This window comes from Marmota monax, unplaced genomic scaffold (genome assembly GCF_021218885.2).
Source record: "Marmota monax isolate L192 unplaced genomic scaffold, Marmota_monax_Labrador192_F-V1.1 WCK01_AAM20220418_F8-fsc00061, whole genome shotgun sequence".
Lineage (NCBI taxonomy): Eukaryota > Metazoa > Chordata > Mammalia > Rodentia > Sciuridae > Marmota > Marmota monax.
This window is the reverse complement of record NW_026695230.1, coordinates 13,129,037-13,147,120: the sequence shown is the minus strand read 5'-3', so window position 1 is coordinate 13,147,120 and position 18,084 is coordinate 13,129,037. Positions and strand designations below refer to the sequence as shown.

At 43.4% G+C, this 18,084-nt stretch overlaps 1 protein-coding gene across 10 annotated transcripts in view; it reads left to right on the top strand.

Annotated features, from left to right (window-relative positions):
* Nucleotides 1–18,084, top strand: part of Tead1 (TEA domain transcription factor 1) — a 258,279-nt gene that overhangs the window by 175,126 nt on the left and 65,069 nt on the right. For 5 of the 10 annotated variants that reach the window (XM_058576901.1, XM_058576902.1, XM_046437999.2 and 2 more), the window contains 3 exons: nucleotides 10,297–10,361; nucleotides 12,867–12,929; nucleotides 13,019–13,081. In XM_058576901.1, coding sequence (XP_058432884.1) covers nucleotides 10,297–10,361; nucleotides 12,867–12,929; nucleotides 13,019–13,081 — 191 coding nt within the window. The remainder of the gene's footprint in view (nucleotides 1–10,296; nucleotides 10,362–12,866; nucleotides 12,930–13,018; nucleotides 13,082–18,084) is intronic. The other 5 variants (XM_058576904.1, XM_058576905.1, XM_058576903.1 and 2 more) reach the window with 3 other exon arrangements.

The following is an 18,084-nucleotide window of genomic DNA, read 5'->3' as shown; positions in this document are numbered from 1 at the left end:
GTTATAGGATCCTTTTACAGCATCTCGAGGTTACCAGAACCTTCACGTTTGTTGTTGCTAATGTATACAGCAGCCTTTCAGAGTGAATGCTGTTAGCCCCATTATATAGATAGAAAATGAAGTTCAGAGGAGTTTAGCTGCCTAACTCACTCAACTAATAAGTCACCTTTCCCCAGAAGGATCCAGGTTGACATGCATATGAGTAAAAAAAATACAGAAGTCTGACTTGGGGTCTTGGCTTCTGTCCCCAGCACCACAAAAACAAAACAAATCCCCCCAAACCTCCCAAATCTGCAGTATTGTTACCATTAAAGATTCTCCATTAAAGAGCAGTTGTTAGCACTTCTGATGTGTGGATTTCACACTTCTCTAAAGCCAAATCACAAATAAACAGAGTGTTCTTGGAGTTTTTCATTAACAAGACTTTCCTAGGTTAATGTTGAATAATGTTGAGATTAGGTTTTTTTTTTTTTTTTTTTTTGGACCAGGTCCCTAGTACTGTGGCAGGGGTGGGGGTGAGGCATGAAGAAGGAAAGGGCACCTATAGGTCATGCTTGTGCCATTTTTCACACTTGTGCTGAGAGACCAGAATGAAGGTGTGGAAAATCCTGCCACCTCTCTCCGAAATCCTATTAATGAGAAGGACTTACGGACGTCAGGTGATGTTGGCGATGCTGGCCAGTTTTCATAATCTTATTTTAGATCCTGTCTTTTGATGTTCTTCATACAGAAGGGGCATGCTCATTCATTTGTTTATTATAAACATTTATCAGGGACTGGGGATGTAGCTCCATGGTAGAGCACTTGCCTAATGTGTGTGTGAGGCCCTGGGTTCCATCCTCAGCACCACCACAACAAAAACAACAACCGAAAACATTTGTTGAGCATCTGCTTAGTAGGTGCCAGATCTGGGGCCAGAGAGAACCAGATGGATGCTTTTCCTAGAGCAGTCCCTGTTCTAAGAGGGGATGGACAGTCCTAGGGATAAGTAACTACAGCCAGCCCACCAGGGGTGTGTGCTCAGTACTTGAGGGTACAGAGAAGGAACTGAGAAATTCAATTTGGGTGGCTCCCAGACTTCCCTGGGTATGTGTGTGTGTGTGTGGGGGGTATTCCAGCTAGGGCTTACAGGGATGAATAGGAATGCAGGTAAAGAAGAAGGGAATGAACAGTTGAGGGGAGATAGCTGCAGAAGGCAGAGGTGTGGGAAAACACAGTGATTTTTGCAAAGTCCTATGAAGCTCCTAGTCCTGGAGTTGAGGAGTCCTATACAGCAGTGCACTGAGGAGTAGGTGTTTTTCTTATAGTGGGTGAGGTCCTCCTGATGTTAGAAGGCCAAATTAGTCACAAGTAGACCTGAAAGAGATGAAGAATAAGAAATGTCGGGAAGAAACACTGCCCTGAGAGCCTGTGGATTGGGGTCTATTTAGGTCACAGTTGGACAGCAAGTTCAGATTCCATTCAATGCCATACACACCTTGAGGTGTGGGATTCCAAGATGCTGGAGGCACTGAGCTGCCTCGTGGATGCTCACAGCCTGTTGCACAAGGCACTCTGGTGAGACCCAGCTTGTAGGTAGGGCCCTGGCACAGTAGGAAGTGGAGAACTGTGCTGACTCTCATGTTCCTTCCCGAGCCTGAGCCAAGCCCTCATCCCTTTCTTTACCCATGGTATCTTTTGTTTCATTTTGCTTTATAAAATCATGGTCTCTCCCAGCCACTGGCCCATGAGGTGAGCTCCAATCACCCAGCTCCCAGGCTCACACCTCCCCACTTGCACTAATGTCAGGTGCATATTCCAGGCACATTTCAGGCAGGGTTTCATGGAGGACATAACATCTGCACTGGACCTGGAAGGATGTTGATTGATTATCTTAAGGGGCACTTTTGCTGTTGAGTAAGACTGTAGGAGGGCAGCATGGGTTCAGGGAACAGGAAGCTATGTATGTGATGTGGATAGCTGGTGGCGGTAGGGGCCAGATGGTGAGATAACATTGGATACCACACTAAAGTAGTTTATGCCTTTAGACTACAGGAAATGGGGAGTCATTGAAGGTCTTAGATCAAGGGAGTCACTAACCTGGAGCTATTTCAGGAAACTCTTGTTAGGTACAAAGAAGAATGGCTAAGGGGATAGTGAAAATATTACAACTAGTCAAACTATTCACCTGTTAAAAGGTGACTGTATGACATATATTTATTGCTTTGTAGCAAATGAGCCATTAGAAAACTTCATATTTAATTTTGTTCTAGACATAGTTGCAACACAGAGAACTTCTGTCCAACGTTAGAGGTGTTGTATTCAGCATATAACCTTAGACTTTTTACTTGCTTGTCCCTTTTCAATCCTTGTAATCCAATGCAAATGTGTAGTGGGTAAGCTGGCCTGCTAAGATGGAGAACACAGTGTTTTATGGAGCTGTCACTTGATAATGTTATCAGGGCCATTGACAGATACAAATTCCCTAGAAGGTGGAGCTTGAGTTATTGCCAGGCATTTTACAGGGATTCCAGACAGAAATTCGGACTGAACAGGGTTAATACAGCTTTCTTCTGTATTTTTTTTTCTTCCAGAGCTTTTCTTTATGTGCCCCTGGGCGAATGTGGAGCAGTTATCTCAGAGTTGTCACTGCTCACCTCCTTAAACCCATCCGTCCTTTCTGTAAACCTTTAGTTCTGGAACATGCAGTGCTCACCCCTGACAACCCAGAACAGGCTGCCTGCCCCTTTCTGGTGATTTTCCACATTGGCCTGAGTTTCAGTCAATGATTTATATTGGGATTAACTGAGGCACTGGCCCCACAGCTTCCTCATGGGCGATGCTCAGGACAGATTCTGTGCTCTTTTTCACGTACTTTTCCTTACCCTCTAGCCTCACCGCCTCTCCTGCTGATTTCCACCCCTCCTTTGAGTTCTTCTGTTTAGTTAGAACCTACTGAGGATCCACTGTGTTCTCACCACCATGGCACTTTGATGAGCTGAACTCCAGCTCCACCCGAGCCCTGGGGAGCTTCCTGTCTGGCAGCTGGGGGGTCGGGTGTTTAAACAGACCCTGGTAGCTGGGTGCTGTGAATGAGCCCTGGGCAGCTATGAGAGCACTTAGTGGGAGCATCCCGCCTGTTCTTCCAGGTGAGCTCTCAAATGGCCCTTGGTGGTGGCAACTTTCTACTCCCCTAATTCTAGCATGTCGCTTGCCCCCAGCCATGTACATACAGTTGGTGTCTGACTGGCAGGTGTCTGGCCAGCCCTGGCAGACCTCCCTTCTTTCCCAATGTTGCTGGGGACAAGATGCAGTGGCATCAGTGTGAAATGGCTAATTTTTAACTCCTCACAAGTCAGTTGGTTAATAAAGATCACATCCTGCCTGCTCAGATTGGCCCCCCACCCCCAGGTCTTCAGGAGAATGTTTGGATGGCTTCATTGAACAAACACCCTCCTCCTATAGACCCCGCCCTGGCCGGTAACACTTTGTTTGCTACCATTTACCCCACACCTGTGAATTCTGATTGTCACCCTTTTGTATCCTAAGATATTTTTTCTCTTCAGCTAATGAGTTGGGTCCTGTGACTAGCAGCTATTCGAACACCATCTTACTAGAAAAGTCCTCCACAGTGCTGTCTCCATGTTTCATGCTGCTGCTGGCATGGGAGGACAGCGCCACTGGGGTGGCCGTGCCCCGTGATCATGTCACCTTGCAGAAGCATCTGTCTTTTCTTCTGCCCATTGGGTCCTCTTTTCTCTTTGTACTTTATGATGATCCTGTGTCAGCCCAGATCGTAGGGATGGGGATGTGGGAGCCTCTTTTGTGCTGTGATGGAGGATGTCCTCCACACACGGCTGCCTGGGAAGGGAGGTCCGAGAAGAGATGCATGTGGACATGTCCAGGGAAAGGGAGGCCTGGAGGACTTTTCCAGCTCAAAGACTCAAGAAGGACAAGGCCTTTGTAAGGCAGGCGGAATCCAGGTGTGCAGGAACAAGGACAGTCAGGCCATGAGAGCCATTGTCCACACAACACAGGGCTTTGGAGGCTCAAGGTGTTGATAGAGGACATTCTAGTAGCCTGATAGCCTTTGGGGCTGTGTTAGAATCTGGGGGGTGGGATGGGGTGGCAGGAGCCCACTGCAGCTGTAGCAGCGCAGTCTGTTGACACAGTGTGTTCTAGCAATCCCGAGAAGCTCTGGCTTTCTCTCTGATTTTCAGTCTTTTAATATGGAAAGAAGGGGTAGGGAATCTTGGCACAGCTATCCCTGCTCATGAGGGAGGACCTCAGAGTACAGGAGCTAGAGCCCCTTCCCCAGGCTCAGGGCAGCTCAGGCCATGCAGGGGTGAATTTGCCTCAGAACTGGCTGTGGCCAGGAAAGAGGAACCTTCCTTTTGCTGCTGCTTTCTTTGTGGCTCCCTGACTCCATTCAATTACAAAGTAGCTCTTACACTGTTAAAGCTGAGTGTCTCTGGGCTACAATTTCTAGCCACAGACCCTGCATTTGCTGTGCCTCAAACATGACCTTAAGGCCACATCCCATTACACTCACAGCCCACAACAACGTTAACCAGTCTTCTGTCTGGGGAAGGCAGGCCGAGTGCAGACTCCATGCCTTTCTGCCAGTCTCCCTGTCCTGCCCCTTTTGGAGGAGATTTCATGGCAATCCAGGATGCTGGAGAGGCCAGTGATGGGTTCACTTTCAGCTGTGTCCTGCTGTTTATGAGAAAGGAAAGATCAGATCAAACTGAGATCACAGTGCCCCGTGAGGATGGTGGAGCCATAGTGGCAGGCCAGGTCCTGTTGGTCTTCTGAGGAGCAAGGGCAGCTGCAGAATCTGACTTGAAGAAGAATGCTGCTCCTTTGGCACTAGAAATTTTATGCTCCAGAGAAGCTATAGAATGGTGACACTCTGTGGTGAAGTGTGACATGGTCACTCAGCTCTATAAGTGATTATACTATTTGCAGAGAGAAAACGAAGGATATGAACCAGAAATACTGTGGATGTCATGATTGACCTGGAGAAATTGTGGGTGGTGGGCTAAGGAGCTTGAGTGTCAGGAGACCATAGGTTTTTTTGTTTGTTTGTTTTTTGTTTTTTTTTTTGAGTCCCAGTTTCCTGCTTGTTATTTAAAGAAATGCAACTTCCCCTGTCTCAAGTAGTCTTCAACCTGCCCTGCTCCATTCTGTCATATCAGTCTTGGCGCTGTAGTTAATGTGTACCCTGAGGTACACAGGGAAGGTGTTACCGTGCTGGCAACTTATTTTGAAATGCAGCAAAAAACATCTAAATAAGATGGCTTGAGCAGAGGATTGGACAGATGGGAGGAAAGGTGACAGAGCAAGAATAGAAAAAGTGAATATAGGTTGAACATCCTCAAGCTAAATATTTGAAATGCTCCAAAATCCAAAATATTTTGAGTGCCAACTGATACCTTAAGTGGAAAATTCTACATCGAATCTCATGCAACAGGTTGTAGATAAAACACAGGTGCACTAAAAATCTTGTATAAAATTACCTTCAGGCTGTGTAAGGTGTGTATGTGAAACATAGATGAAATTCATGTTTAGACTTATGTCCTGTCCTCAAGATACTCATTATGGATATGTACATTTTCCAAAATACAAAACCCCCAAATTCAAAATACTTTCAGTTTCCAGCATTTCAGATGGGGGATATTCAACCTGTGGTAGAATCTAGATGGGGGAATATAGTGTTTAGCGTAAGTTTTTTTCTGTGTGTCTAAAATATTTCATGATAAAATGTGGGAGGAAATGTAACCTGTTGTTAAGGGCCTGGGTTATGTTCCAGTACTGTGGGGAAGCCTTTCTAGATTTTTGAAATTGCTTGTGATCTGTTATCCAGGCATATTTCAGAAACTCTTTGAAGGCAATAGCTGCCACTGGGTGTGTGAAGCTGATTTGCTGTCTGGTTGTAGCCCTTGTATGAGACAGTGAACCTGTTGTGGGCAGGCATGCCGTCTTCTTTCGTTATACATCCTTCCCTGATTCACCAAAGAGGTACGATAGAAAGCACAGAGGAGATCATCCCTGAGTGACTGCAAGATTGGCTTAAGAAAGTAGCAATTAACTTTAAAATTGACCTTGTTTAAAGTCATTTTTTGTAATATAAGGCTTACTGGATTAAGCATGTATGTGCTTGTGTATGAGAGAGAGAGAGAGGGAGGTGGGGCTCACACGCATGTTCATGTGTGCATGCACAAGAAGAATTGGAGAAGCAAGGGTTAAAATTTCTAACATCTAAAATTGGAATTGTGGCTGCAAACCAAGATCATGCTGTGCAGGCTAGAGACCCCTCCCCAGTTACTTCAGTGATGGTTGGTGTTGCTGAGCCTCTGCTCTTGGTCAGGGAATTCTGCACCTTAGTAACATGATTCAAATCCAGGGCTATATAGACCACTGCATTTAGAGAGCAGGACTGTAGAAACGCAAATAGGTCTCAGGGTGTCCAATCAGAACTTAATTGATATTGCTAATATATGTGCAATCTAAGCAATGAAAAAGATATTCCAAAATTGTTTGGAACACTACACTTGTTTCTCTAATGTGTAAGTATATCTTAATTCTGGGAAGATTTAGAATTAGACCCAGCAAATTTTAATAGACTCAAAGCCATACCATTGATAGCTTTTATTTAAAGGATTTTGTATATTTGCTACTTTAAGAAATTATTTAAAATAATTTGATCTTGAGAACAGGCTAACTTGTACTTCCAAATTAAAATGTTCAATGAAGTTATTAATTTAGATTACGAGAGTTGAAATCTTATTAGTTTTTTTAAAAGCAATATTAGAGCATTAGAGAAAATGTGTTAGGTTTCTATGAGTCAAGAATGGGCTTTCTTAGTTAAAACAGGCAATTCTAATATTTAAAATAATTACTATTCATGCCTTGAAATGTGGTATGAAAGAAAGAACACAAGCGATTGAAGGGTGGTCTTGCTCATCTAAAGAACAGGCTTATGAGAGTTGAGATGAGCTTTCAAGAAAATGTGGCTATGTTGACTACTCAGGGCCCGTTGTAGAAATAGTGAACTTTTTGCAGAGGGTGGGGGGGGTGCGCAGGGGTATATGTACTGGAGATTGAACCCAGGACCTTGTGCATGCAAGGCAAGCACTCAACCAACTGAGCTATATCCCCAGCCCTAGAAATAGTGATTCTTTTTTTTTTTTTTTTATAAGTGATTTAGTTAAAGTGTGATTAAAATACGGTCTTGTCTAACTCCAGAAGGTTCCATTAGCATAGACTACAGGCTATACCTGGTGTCCAGGATATTGATCTTATTCAACAAAATGCCATTAAAAAATGAGAATAGTTGTATAGGTTCTATGTCTCATCTATTAAGCATTTTCTGTCTACATTCACAGAAAATAAACAAGTTTGGGGCAGGAGACCCCCCCCCCCCGGCCGCCCCCAGTCTGGATAAGGTTCAGATGAAATTGCATGTCATACAGAGCCCTGGATTTATTTCCTCTTGGCCACTCAGACAGCCCTGAACAGGGAGCACAGTGCAGCCTGAGCTGGAGGATGCTTGGCTTGTCTGCAGACATTGTCTTCTAGGTCTGGCTCCTGGTAATTAGGCACTCCTAGCTAGGCTTTGCTGTCAGTGAGCCTTTGAGACAAATTGCAAAATCTGTACAGCCATTTGAGAGATGGACAAGTAGACTTGATGACACTACAGGAGATATTGGTAGTTCTCCAAATGTCAGAAAGAGAATGCTTATCAAAGCAATCCTGGAAACTGAATTTTGGAGGTCTTTACTCTTAAAGGGTACATTTAGTTACAGAATGAGACCTGAGAAGATTTTGACAGGCTGAAATGATAGGCTGAATTTAACAGGACGAAATGTAGTAGAAATAAATGTAAGGTTTTGCATTTGGCTCTGAAAAATACCAGCTATGTATAAAAAGACTGGGAACAATGGTAGGGAGGTATCTGAGGAGTAGCCCATATGAACAGGACTTAGAAGTCCCAAGTTTACCATGATCCTTAAAAATCTAACACAGTGTTAGGCTGCATTTACAGAGGTAGAATGTTTTAGGAAGAGAAGGTAATAAGTGTACTTTGCTGTCATAGCAGGATTATTTTGGCAGTTCTGAATTCCAGGCTCTGAAAGGAAAGTAGACGAGAGATGATCACAGGATGGTATCTGGGAATGTCCCAAAGCCTTTCACAGTTATCAAAGGAATAGAAGTTTAGCATGTGTGTAGCTCCAGGAGGAATTGAGCAGTTATTGATATTCGAAAGGCAGCTAGGCACATGAAGGACTAGCCTTATTCTTATTAAGAGGAATAAGAAGGACTTGAGGATGAAAGTTACAGGAAGCCCAAATAAATAAGATCATTTTATTCTTAAACATATTTCAAGATTCTTCTTCAATTCGCAGAAGTGCTGACTTTGGCTTATGCAGATTTGGAATTTCAGGGTGGGAGTGTATGACTCATTTTCTACCTCCAAGAATCCATGATTTATTTGCCTTCTGGTGGTGACCATGTCCTGCACAATCCTAACATGGGCAGGAGGTGGGCAGGGAGTGCCATGATTACAGGACATTCTGGGTAGTGTTGGAGATTGGAATCTCAGACACAACGTCCATGTGCATACTGTCGTGGTGATCCTCATCCGTGTCCTTCTTTGTTGACTCTGCTGGGGAGATCTGGTGACATGGTTACTCCTTCATAAGGCTGTGTTATTTCCCTTTTCAGTCTTTGTGTACTTGCAGGGTACTAGGGGGATCCTGGGGAGCAAGACATAGTTCTTGCCCTCTTGGGGTATACAGTATAGTTGGGAAGTTAGAACACAAATGACATAGCCAGCTCTGCCATTCGGACTGTAGCCACAGAGTGGAACATGTCAGGAGGGAGAAATGCAGGTTGTGCTGCAGGTAGAGCAAGAAAGCCAAACCCACTTGGGTGGTTCAAGACTTCCTGAGGGGTGGCCCTGGAAGGAGAACTGGACTCCAGCTTGACAGCCCCCTGGCGGGCAATAAGCATGTGAAGGAATGCTGCAGCCCAAAGGAGTTCTCATTAGGATGGAATTGATTAGTCCATCAAGACCTCTGTTTTCAATTTTGTGAGGATTCCAAGGAAATTGACCCAGGTCCATTAAAATAGTTTGGAAATAATAATCCAGAGCTTATATAATATTAATATTACTATATTATAATGATCCTGTTATACTATAATTATGTTATTATATAATTATATTACATATTATACTACATATATTTAAGTTTTATAGGTGTTCCACAACATCTGGGACAGTAGGATGAAATAGGTTACCGGCAGCCAAAAGCAGTGCTGTGAAGTGAGAGTTTTCCATTTATTGCACAGAGTATGTAAAAATATTTTCAGTTCCTAGTGAAAAAGTTGAAGTCATAAATTGGACCCTCTTGAAGGCCCACATCTTGCAGAGTGGGCTTTTATTTCACATGGGATCTTAGTAAATACGTTTCTCTGCTAGCCTCTGGGGATGTATTTTCCTATTATAGTTCTTCCAAGTTAAGCTCTCTGTGTGTAACTTCACAGCCTCCTGGTCGGGTAGAGATGGCGGGTTTTTGTTTACTTTTAGGTAGGGGTGTGTGTGTGTGTATGCTTGTGTGTTTTAAACCCAAAAAGGTTCTAAAGCTTGGAGTTTGTCAGGTTTCCACTGGCACAATCTTGTGCCATTAGTTACTGCTTTCACTCTGCTCAGCTTCTTGTCACTGTAGGGCATCTGTGGCCACAGGGATTCATTCTCTTGTGGCAATAATGACTTTAACTGGACATATCTACAGGGAGGAGCCCTGATGAGGGATGAGGAGGAAAATCAACCTGAAAAATAAAAGACTAAAACAGAGCTGGGTTTGTTTACTTCCAGACTAATCCTTTATATTTGTTACTTTTCGAAGTGACTACCCATTTAGATGCAAACAAAAAGGCACAGTTTACAAAGATCCATTTCTGGCCTCAACAGAGCAAAAGTTTAAAATTAAGTGCCCTTTCTCTTTATTTCCCCTAGTAGATATTTTTTTCAAAGAATCCTACTGAAAAAAAAAATTGTAGTTGTAAATGGGCAGCATGACTTTTATTTTATTTGCTTATTTTTGTATGTGGATCGAACCCAGTGCCTCACGTGTGCCAGGCAAGAACTCTGCCACTGAGCCCCAGCCCATACTGATTTTTTTTTTCTTCTTTCTATCATGAATAAACTCCTAGGTGTAATTTTAAAATTCTTGATGCTGATTTCTGGCTTTTAGGGGCATGCATGTGTGTTGGTATGTGACCCACCTCACTGGAAACGCTTCTTTCTTTCAGGTAGGAATGAACTGATAGCCAGATACATCAAACTCAGGACAGGGAAGACGAGGACCAGAAAGCAGGTACAGTAACCACCCTGGGAGTTGTGCATGTCCGCGAATGGCCCCAGGAGGCATCTGGCTGCAGTGGCTGCTGTGCTTTGGCTCCTAGGAGCCCCAGTCCCAGTTCCCTGTAAGGACATCAGCATTGTAGGTGTTTCAAATTGGCTGTTTTCACTGTTCATCATTTCAGTGACCCTTGAGTATGTGGTCTCTTAAGTTCTTTTCATTTGATGTGGGAAAGTTTCCGTGAGAAGGACAGTGTCTCCGCTGTCCCTATGCTGTATTTCAAAACTGGCATTTCTTTCCCAAAACATGTATGTGTCAACATTGCAAAAGCTGCAGGTGTAACTACACCTGCAAGTCATGCAATTTTGAGATTTTGTGCACTGTAATATCCTGGAGCAATTACACATTAGTCATCCTTTCAATGCAAAAGTAACGCTGGCAGCCTTGAGTATCGGCCCAAGCGTGATACTGAATGATGTGCATCCAGGGCACTGTCGCTTAAGCAATGGCTTTTTGTCAGTAGCTGCCGTGACTGAAATGAAGTTCCAACTTAAATACCTCTGTGCAGGGCAGGGGCAGGGATTCTCCTCTGCCCTTTGCCAGGGCTCTGCCTTCCCTGGCCCTTTCAGATGTAAAGCAGCCCAAATCGCTGATGTGACCCAGTTCAGAACTGGAATGGATGAGAAGTTAGTTAGTGTTTAACTGAAAACAGAAAGAGAGAAAGGAAAACAGAAAAACATCTCATGGGTGAGTTATTAACCAAAAAAAAAAAAAAATTGTTTTTTCAAGTGTTGACCTATGCTGAATGATATGGCACAACTTTATAAAATGTAGTTTGCCAGGTGTGGTGGCGCACGCCTGTAATCCCAGCAACTTGGGAGGCTGAGATGGGAGGATCGTAAGTTTGTAGCCAACCTGGGCAACTTGAATCCCGTCTTTAAAAAAAAAATAATAATCAAACAAAAAAAAAAAACAAGCTAACCTGTGGTCTCACATTACCACCAAGCAACAGCCGGTTCCCTTCCCAATGAGGGGTTGTTTTGTGAGTGTTGGTGAGGGGCTGAGGCCTTTTCCTGGGAATGCTCCATTTACCCCCAGGGCCTGTGCTGACTCAGCACAAGGGGGTGGCTGCCTGCCAGCACAGAGGCAGGGCATTGTCTGCTTGGGGGATGTCCCCCCACGGTGGCCCTCATCAATTCAGAGAATCACAGAGGAACAAAATTCGGGTGAAAACAAATAACAGCAGGAGCCAGATGGAGGGGTGAAGAGGATGGGGGAGTCCCTGCTTCTCTGTACTTAAAAAAAAAAAAAAGTACAAAAGAAAATTGAATAATTGAAATGCAAAGACATTTAAAGATCAAAGGATCTTTTATTACCATAAATTCTGTTTTTAGAGTCACTAGAGTTTGAAATGAGTTAATCGCCCTAAAGTCTGAGCCCCTAAACTCCTAAATGGAAGGTTCTGGATTTTGGAGATGGGCAAAGCTAATCCCTTACCTGTTGAAAATGCTGGACATGGGCTGTCTGCTGGCCGGTGAGCTCTGGTCCTTTGCCTGGTGACCCCCTTCACTGGGGGACTCTTCTAAATTTAACCAAGTCTCATTGAAAGAGATGCAAATTTGTTTACCCAGTGGAATCATTGTGTTTCAGAAGCTGGACTTGGCTACGTTTCCACACCCCGGCATCCTGGGGATGTTTTTAGGCAGCAGTTGGTGATACCTCTCCAATGTGAATTTGTTGTTCAGCAAATCCGTGTGGTTTTCAACCCAGATTTTTAACAGGATGGCTGGCTGGCTGGCTGTATTCACACATTTCGCTTTGTAATAATATGCAAATCCACTTGGCACCCAGTCAATACCCAAAAGAGTGGAAGGATTAAAGATATTTATAAGGGCAAAGAAAAAAAAGGAAAAGAAAAAAAAAAAGCTCTGCTAACTGGGTCTTTCCATTTCTCTTTGAAATCTAATTTACATGTCAGTATTATTTTAACATTTGCTACAGAATCCAGAGCTCTTAATGAGATCAGAATACAACCGACAGCTTCAGCTTTTTGATTCTGTACTATGTGCTAATTTATGGATCGTCTCCTCTAAATCGAGAAAAAGGGATTTTCCCTACTGATGCTGAGAAGCTATAAATATTTTCATTTACCACTACCCCCACCTTTTTTTTTTAATTTTATAAAGAAAGCAATCCTACTCTCCCCCTCTCATCCCTCCCATAATAAGTTTTTCCCAATGCCCGTGATTTTTCCCGGGTAGAGAAACAGAGGTGAGCCTCAACTTTGGTCCTGAATCAAGTCACTGCAGTGATGACCCAGTCTGAAAAGCTTAGAGCAGTGCTGGGGGCTTGGTGTCTGGCTGGGACTGTGTATTCCTAACTGCAGAGCTTTGTTGAGATGCAAATAACCTCCCCCCTCCCCACACCCCTCCCGAGGAGTAGCGATTTTATCTTTGATTTCCTTTTTTTGTTTTGTTTTGTTTTGTTTTTTGTTTCCCCTCATAAACCCGAACAATGTAGGTGTCTAGTCATATACAGGTCTTAGCAAGAAAGAAAGTTCGAGAAATTCAAGCCGCCATTAAGGTACGTCTGGCTTGCCCAGTTGTAGGGGGCTTTTCATCTCCATGGTTACAGGCTTTTCCTTTGTTTTCCTCCCTTCCCCTACCCTGCAGGTGTCTAGTCACATTCAGGTTCTTGCCAGAAGGAAATCTCGTGATTTTCATTCCAAGCTAAAGGTATGCGCTTTTCTGCTTTTTGGCTTGTGGTTGCTATGCATCTCACTTCCTGTTTTCCATGGTGACTGGTGAATGCCTGGTGCTGGGATTCTGGTAACCTAGTTTCCTCGCATGTGAGAGCTGTTTACATTTCTTTGTGTCTAATCTCTCTGTTTCTGTACTAGCCTCACATTAAACTCAATGTGCGGGTGAGAGAGAAGAGAGAGAGAGAGAGAGAGAGAGAGAGAGAGAGTGTGTGTGTGTGTGTGTGTGTTTTCCTAATAACAATGCAAATGCAGCAGAGAGCTGGCCTTGATAACTTTTCAGCACAGAAAGACTATTTTTTTTTTAAACGCCTTTGAATGTCCACCAAGCAGCCCTTGGCTAGGAGAGCTTTAAAAACAAGAAGTTGGTCCAGAGATGCAGAGTTGATGGAGATGTTATTTTTTTAAAAATTGATTTCCATAGTGATCACAAATTACTTGTTAGAAATATTTAGAAATTATTTTGATTTGTACTTTTGATGCATTTTTTGAGAATACTTATAAAAATACATCTTCATGTATGTCTCTTCCAACATAGAGTATTTTTAGCCAGATTTCTTCCACATTGCTTAATGTTCTTTTAAAAGTGAATGGCTCTCTTATTAAAAGGAAATTTAAAGTGTGGCCTTAAGCAAAAAAGATGGATCTTTGGCATGGAAAAGCTCTTGATCAAACTCATGTTTGCAGTACCAGTTAAAATTTTTTACCCGTGCCTCATTTTCCAGTTTCTTAAAACACATTTCATAGCAAAAATGAAGGCATGGACAATTATAAAATAAAAAACTCTCCCTACTTTTCCCCTTTTAAAATTCACAATAAAACTTGCATGACCTTTGTTTTTCTCTAATGCCGTTTTAGAAATGCAAAAGGACTTACACTTCACATGAAGGGATTATAGTTTAGAGTAAAAAATAATTTTTAGAGCACATCATTGCTTTTCCCTCCCCCCATACATTAATTAAATTTATGGTTTTGTTCCACACTGAAAAACAGTGTCATCTCACAGCCCACTGATGAGCACTGGGCCTCTCCCCAAGTCCTCCAACTTTTTAATGCAGGCGAGGCTGGCTGTGGCAGAGGACTAGATCTAGGAAGAGCATTTGGTGTGCCCTCTGCAGTGGGCAGCATGCTGGCTCGCTTGCACGTGTGGCTGATGGTGGCTGGCTTGGAGCTGCACTGGCTGAGCAGTTGAAAAACTAAGATAACTTCATAGATTCTGCTTTTTAACCAAAGGTGCGGTACTTTCTATGTGGATGTAACTACCCCAGTATTTGCTCACGTTCTGACTCTGTTTCTAGTTTCTCTGAGCTAATGAATTTATGATGTACAAAGAAGTTTACAGATACCAATTTTGTGTTTTCATCTGAGATGGTCATGCATTGCTTCTGTACTGTGTGTTTCCTCTTGACTCACAGGGGCACACAGCCTTAGGCTGTGGAAGCCCTGTTAAGAGGTGAACGATGCTCTTCTGTTCATAAGAAATCACCGTGAGATACAGGGAAATTGTTTGATGACTTTATGAATTTTATTTCATGAAAACAATTTTGCAATTGCTCTATACATGTACATACAGGCCGAAATTGGTGTAAATCCTGCTTGAGAGTTCAGGCATGGTGCTCATCTTGGTGGGCAATTAGTAACCAACACCCTAGCACAGAATTGGCTGTGCAAATGGGAATGTGAGATGTTGGGTACTGTTAATTATTCCTTTAAAACAAAACAAAACAAAACAAAAACCTGACAAACTTTCTGTCAAGGGTTATGTTTTTGTCTCATCTCTGGAAGCTAGAGAAGAAAAAAGGAAAAAAGGGTGGGGGGTGGTGTCTCATGAAAATAGAAGGGAGTTCAGTAGAGCAAAGGGACCAGGGGGAGAGAGGAGGAGAGGGAGAGGGGAACTACTGGGGCATGATATTGGCCAAATTAAATTGTCATGTTGTGTGCGTGTATGAATATGTAACAATGAATCACCCCATTATGTACAGCTCTAATGACCCAATAAAAGAAAGAGAAGAAAACTTTCCCCACACTTTCAGCACTGTCCCACTCTTTGGGGCAGAAACAAAGAGGAGGTAGAAGCAGGCTACAGAAAAGCAACTGATACAGCATGTAAGCTCCCAAACTACCTCTGTCTTCTTTTAGTTCCTTTCCTTCTTCCCTACCACATTATTCTTGGAACTGGAGTTTTTTGTTTTTCCATCAGCTAATACGGGTTGAGGGTTCCAGGCATAGAGCTCATCCTGATGGGAAGTCAGCAGCCAACTCCCTCTACAGTGCTGGCCATGTGAATGGGAATGTGAAACCTAGGGCACACTGGGGTTAGCATAAAGAGCCACAATGAAACGTGCAGGGAATCTTAGGGATGGGCTCACAAAGAATGTGCTTCTGAGTTTGGGAATTAAAAGACAGCAGTTTTATTTTGGTGCAGAGCTTCTTACATGCTCTCTCATTTGAGCTCACTACAATGTGAGACTCGGTCACCCAGCTAGTAAGGGGCTAAGGCAGAGTCTGAACTCAAATCCTCCTGAATTCTAAACTACTTTCCTTTGCCGTGGGCTTTCATCTAGTGGAGATGGGAAGATGTTTTCAAGCAGAAGGCGCCATACCAACACACTTTAGATCACGGGTTCTCCCCATGCTTCTTGGAGCTGAGTGTACAGACTTGCTACCCGCTCGCCACTGGGAGCCCATGTTTTCCCTTTGAGCAGTTGGCCAGAATTTGGACTTCATTTGGGACTGACACCATAGTGATCATCAGTAATTTAGGGGATGGTCCTGGCTGGAGAACCACTGTGTCACCAACTCAGAGGATGTTGCAACAGTTGTAGGAGAGTGGTGGCTTTTACCTGCTTGATGGCAATATTGCTCCTGCCTTCCGTGGACATTTTTCATCCTTCATCGTCCTGATCAACTGGTACAAGGATGAGCCTCCAGTCTGTTGATTCTTGGAGAGGTTGGGCTCATTGCCCCATCTGCACTCGGCTGGGTTTTGGTGAGGAGATAGGGAGGAGACTCTTGGAGTTCATCTTGGGGCTGAGAGCATGCTAACTAAAGAAGTAAACTCAAAACACGAACATGAAGTCATCCCAGAAGGCAACAAGGGTAGCTTCTAGGCAAGAAGTTTGGGGTGGCAAAAGTGCCCAAGATTACATGACATGCTGTACTTTGCAGAAGAAGATATTGGAGTCTTCCTGGAAAAGGTGACTGATGACTCTCCATCCCAGGGTCTGTCCTTGGTGGACACTCGCTCCACCAGGCTGGTTATCGCTGTTCCACATGTTCAGAAATCAGAGGGGCAGACAGGTCTGTGGTTCTCCTGTGGAGACCAAAGCCATGCTCACATTTCCCTGTCCTTCCACAAAGTTTGAAAAAGTTCTGTGTCCACACCTGGGCCCAGGGGCTTGTGCAGCTTCCTTGTGAATCTTCTTACTTCTAAGCCTCTCCTTACTTCCCAGGGAAGAGTGTGGCACAATCCCTGAGGCTACTGGTTTGACATTCTTTTTGAAAGGCAGCAGAACTCATTTTTCAAATTGAAATTCTAATAAAACCTTCAGTCTATGAATGAGTAAAAACTGTTCTAATTGAAGCTCACTCTCTCACATATGTAGCCATGTCCTCTTTGGCTGTTCTATGGAATAGAGTTTGAGAAACCACCCTAGTTTAGGCAGAAGGAAAAGGAGACGACTCTCATGCTGTTCCTGTCAGCCTTTGGACAGTCCCACTGGCCAGTCCCACTGAAGCTCATGCTCTAAGTTCTGTGGACTGCTCTCTGCTTTCCCCTGAAGAAAAGCCTCATAGAGATAGCAGTCATTCTTCTGTCACGCCCACAGATGAGTCATCCTAGCTGCAAACTCTCTCTTAAAAATCTGTTAGAATACATTCCAAAGGTCAGCTCTGCACTGCTAACTGCAGTGGTTCTCAGAGTGCTTGTTTGCAGGCCAGTTTCACCCCCAACGTGTGGACTTTTATTTTAATTTTAGCAAAAGAAAAATTACTGTCGTAAATGTGTAAGACTTTCTCATAGATTTGAACTTTAAAAGTACAGACATGATGACTGCGGCCCACAAACATTTCATGGGAACCCAGTGTATTCTAGGCCCTCATAAATATCAGGCATACAGAGTTGAACATACACAGCCTGTGTTTTGGGGGGACACTAACCCTTTCTCTTAGTTCTCTGGTAGACTGTCCATAGCTAGGTGCTCTGCAGGAGAAATTAAACAGGGTGATACAGAGGCTTCCAGAGGAAGCAATGATTAATTCTGAGAGAATTGCGGAATGCCTCATGGAGGAGATGTCGTTAGATCCAAGCATAGAGTAAAGGCAGAAGATTCCCATGGAGGTGAGGGGTTTGGGGCACCATGAAGAGCACATGGAGGTGGGCTGGGGGAGCCCCATAGAGAGGCCTGCATCATTCCCCTGAGGAGGGGGCTTCACTGGTCCTTTTGGGAGTAACCCAATGTTGTTCCAGTGTGTACTTTGGAAAGATCTCTCTAGCTGTTTTTTGGAGGATAGTTAATAAGAGGGAGGTCAAATTGGAGGTAGGAAGACTTGTGGTTGAGAGAAGTGGGGGCCTCCACCAGAAACTGACCCAACTCTGTGGCCTTTACCAGTCCTCTGGTTGTCCATGGCTGCTTCAGTCCACCATGACTACCTTTTTGCTCTTTCTTGCTCATTGTTTTAAACAGTGAATTATGTTTATAAGTTTTGAAGTCTGCAAAATATACACCAGAACTTTCAGAAAACTTTTTAATACTAATGCGTAAGACTTAGCGTATTAAAGTTGGATCCTTAAAGTAAAAGTAATTAACTTGGAGTGGGCATCAAAATTAACTATGAAGTTGTTATTGTTGCTAAATTTTAGATACATAGAAGTTAGTAAAGAGAAGAACATATTAAATACTCACATTTCATATGATCTAGAAATGATCTTTTTCATTATGACATAATTTATTTTGTCTCTTGATGTAACAGATCAAATGG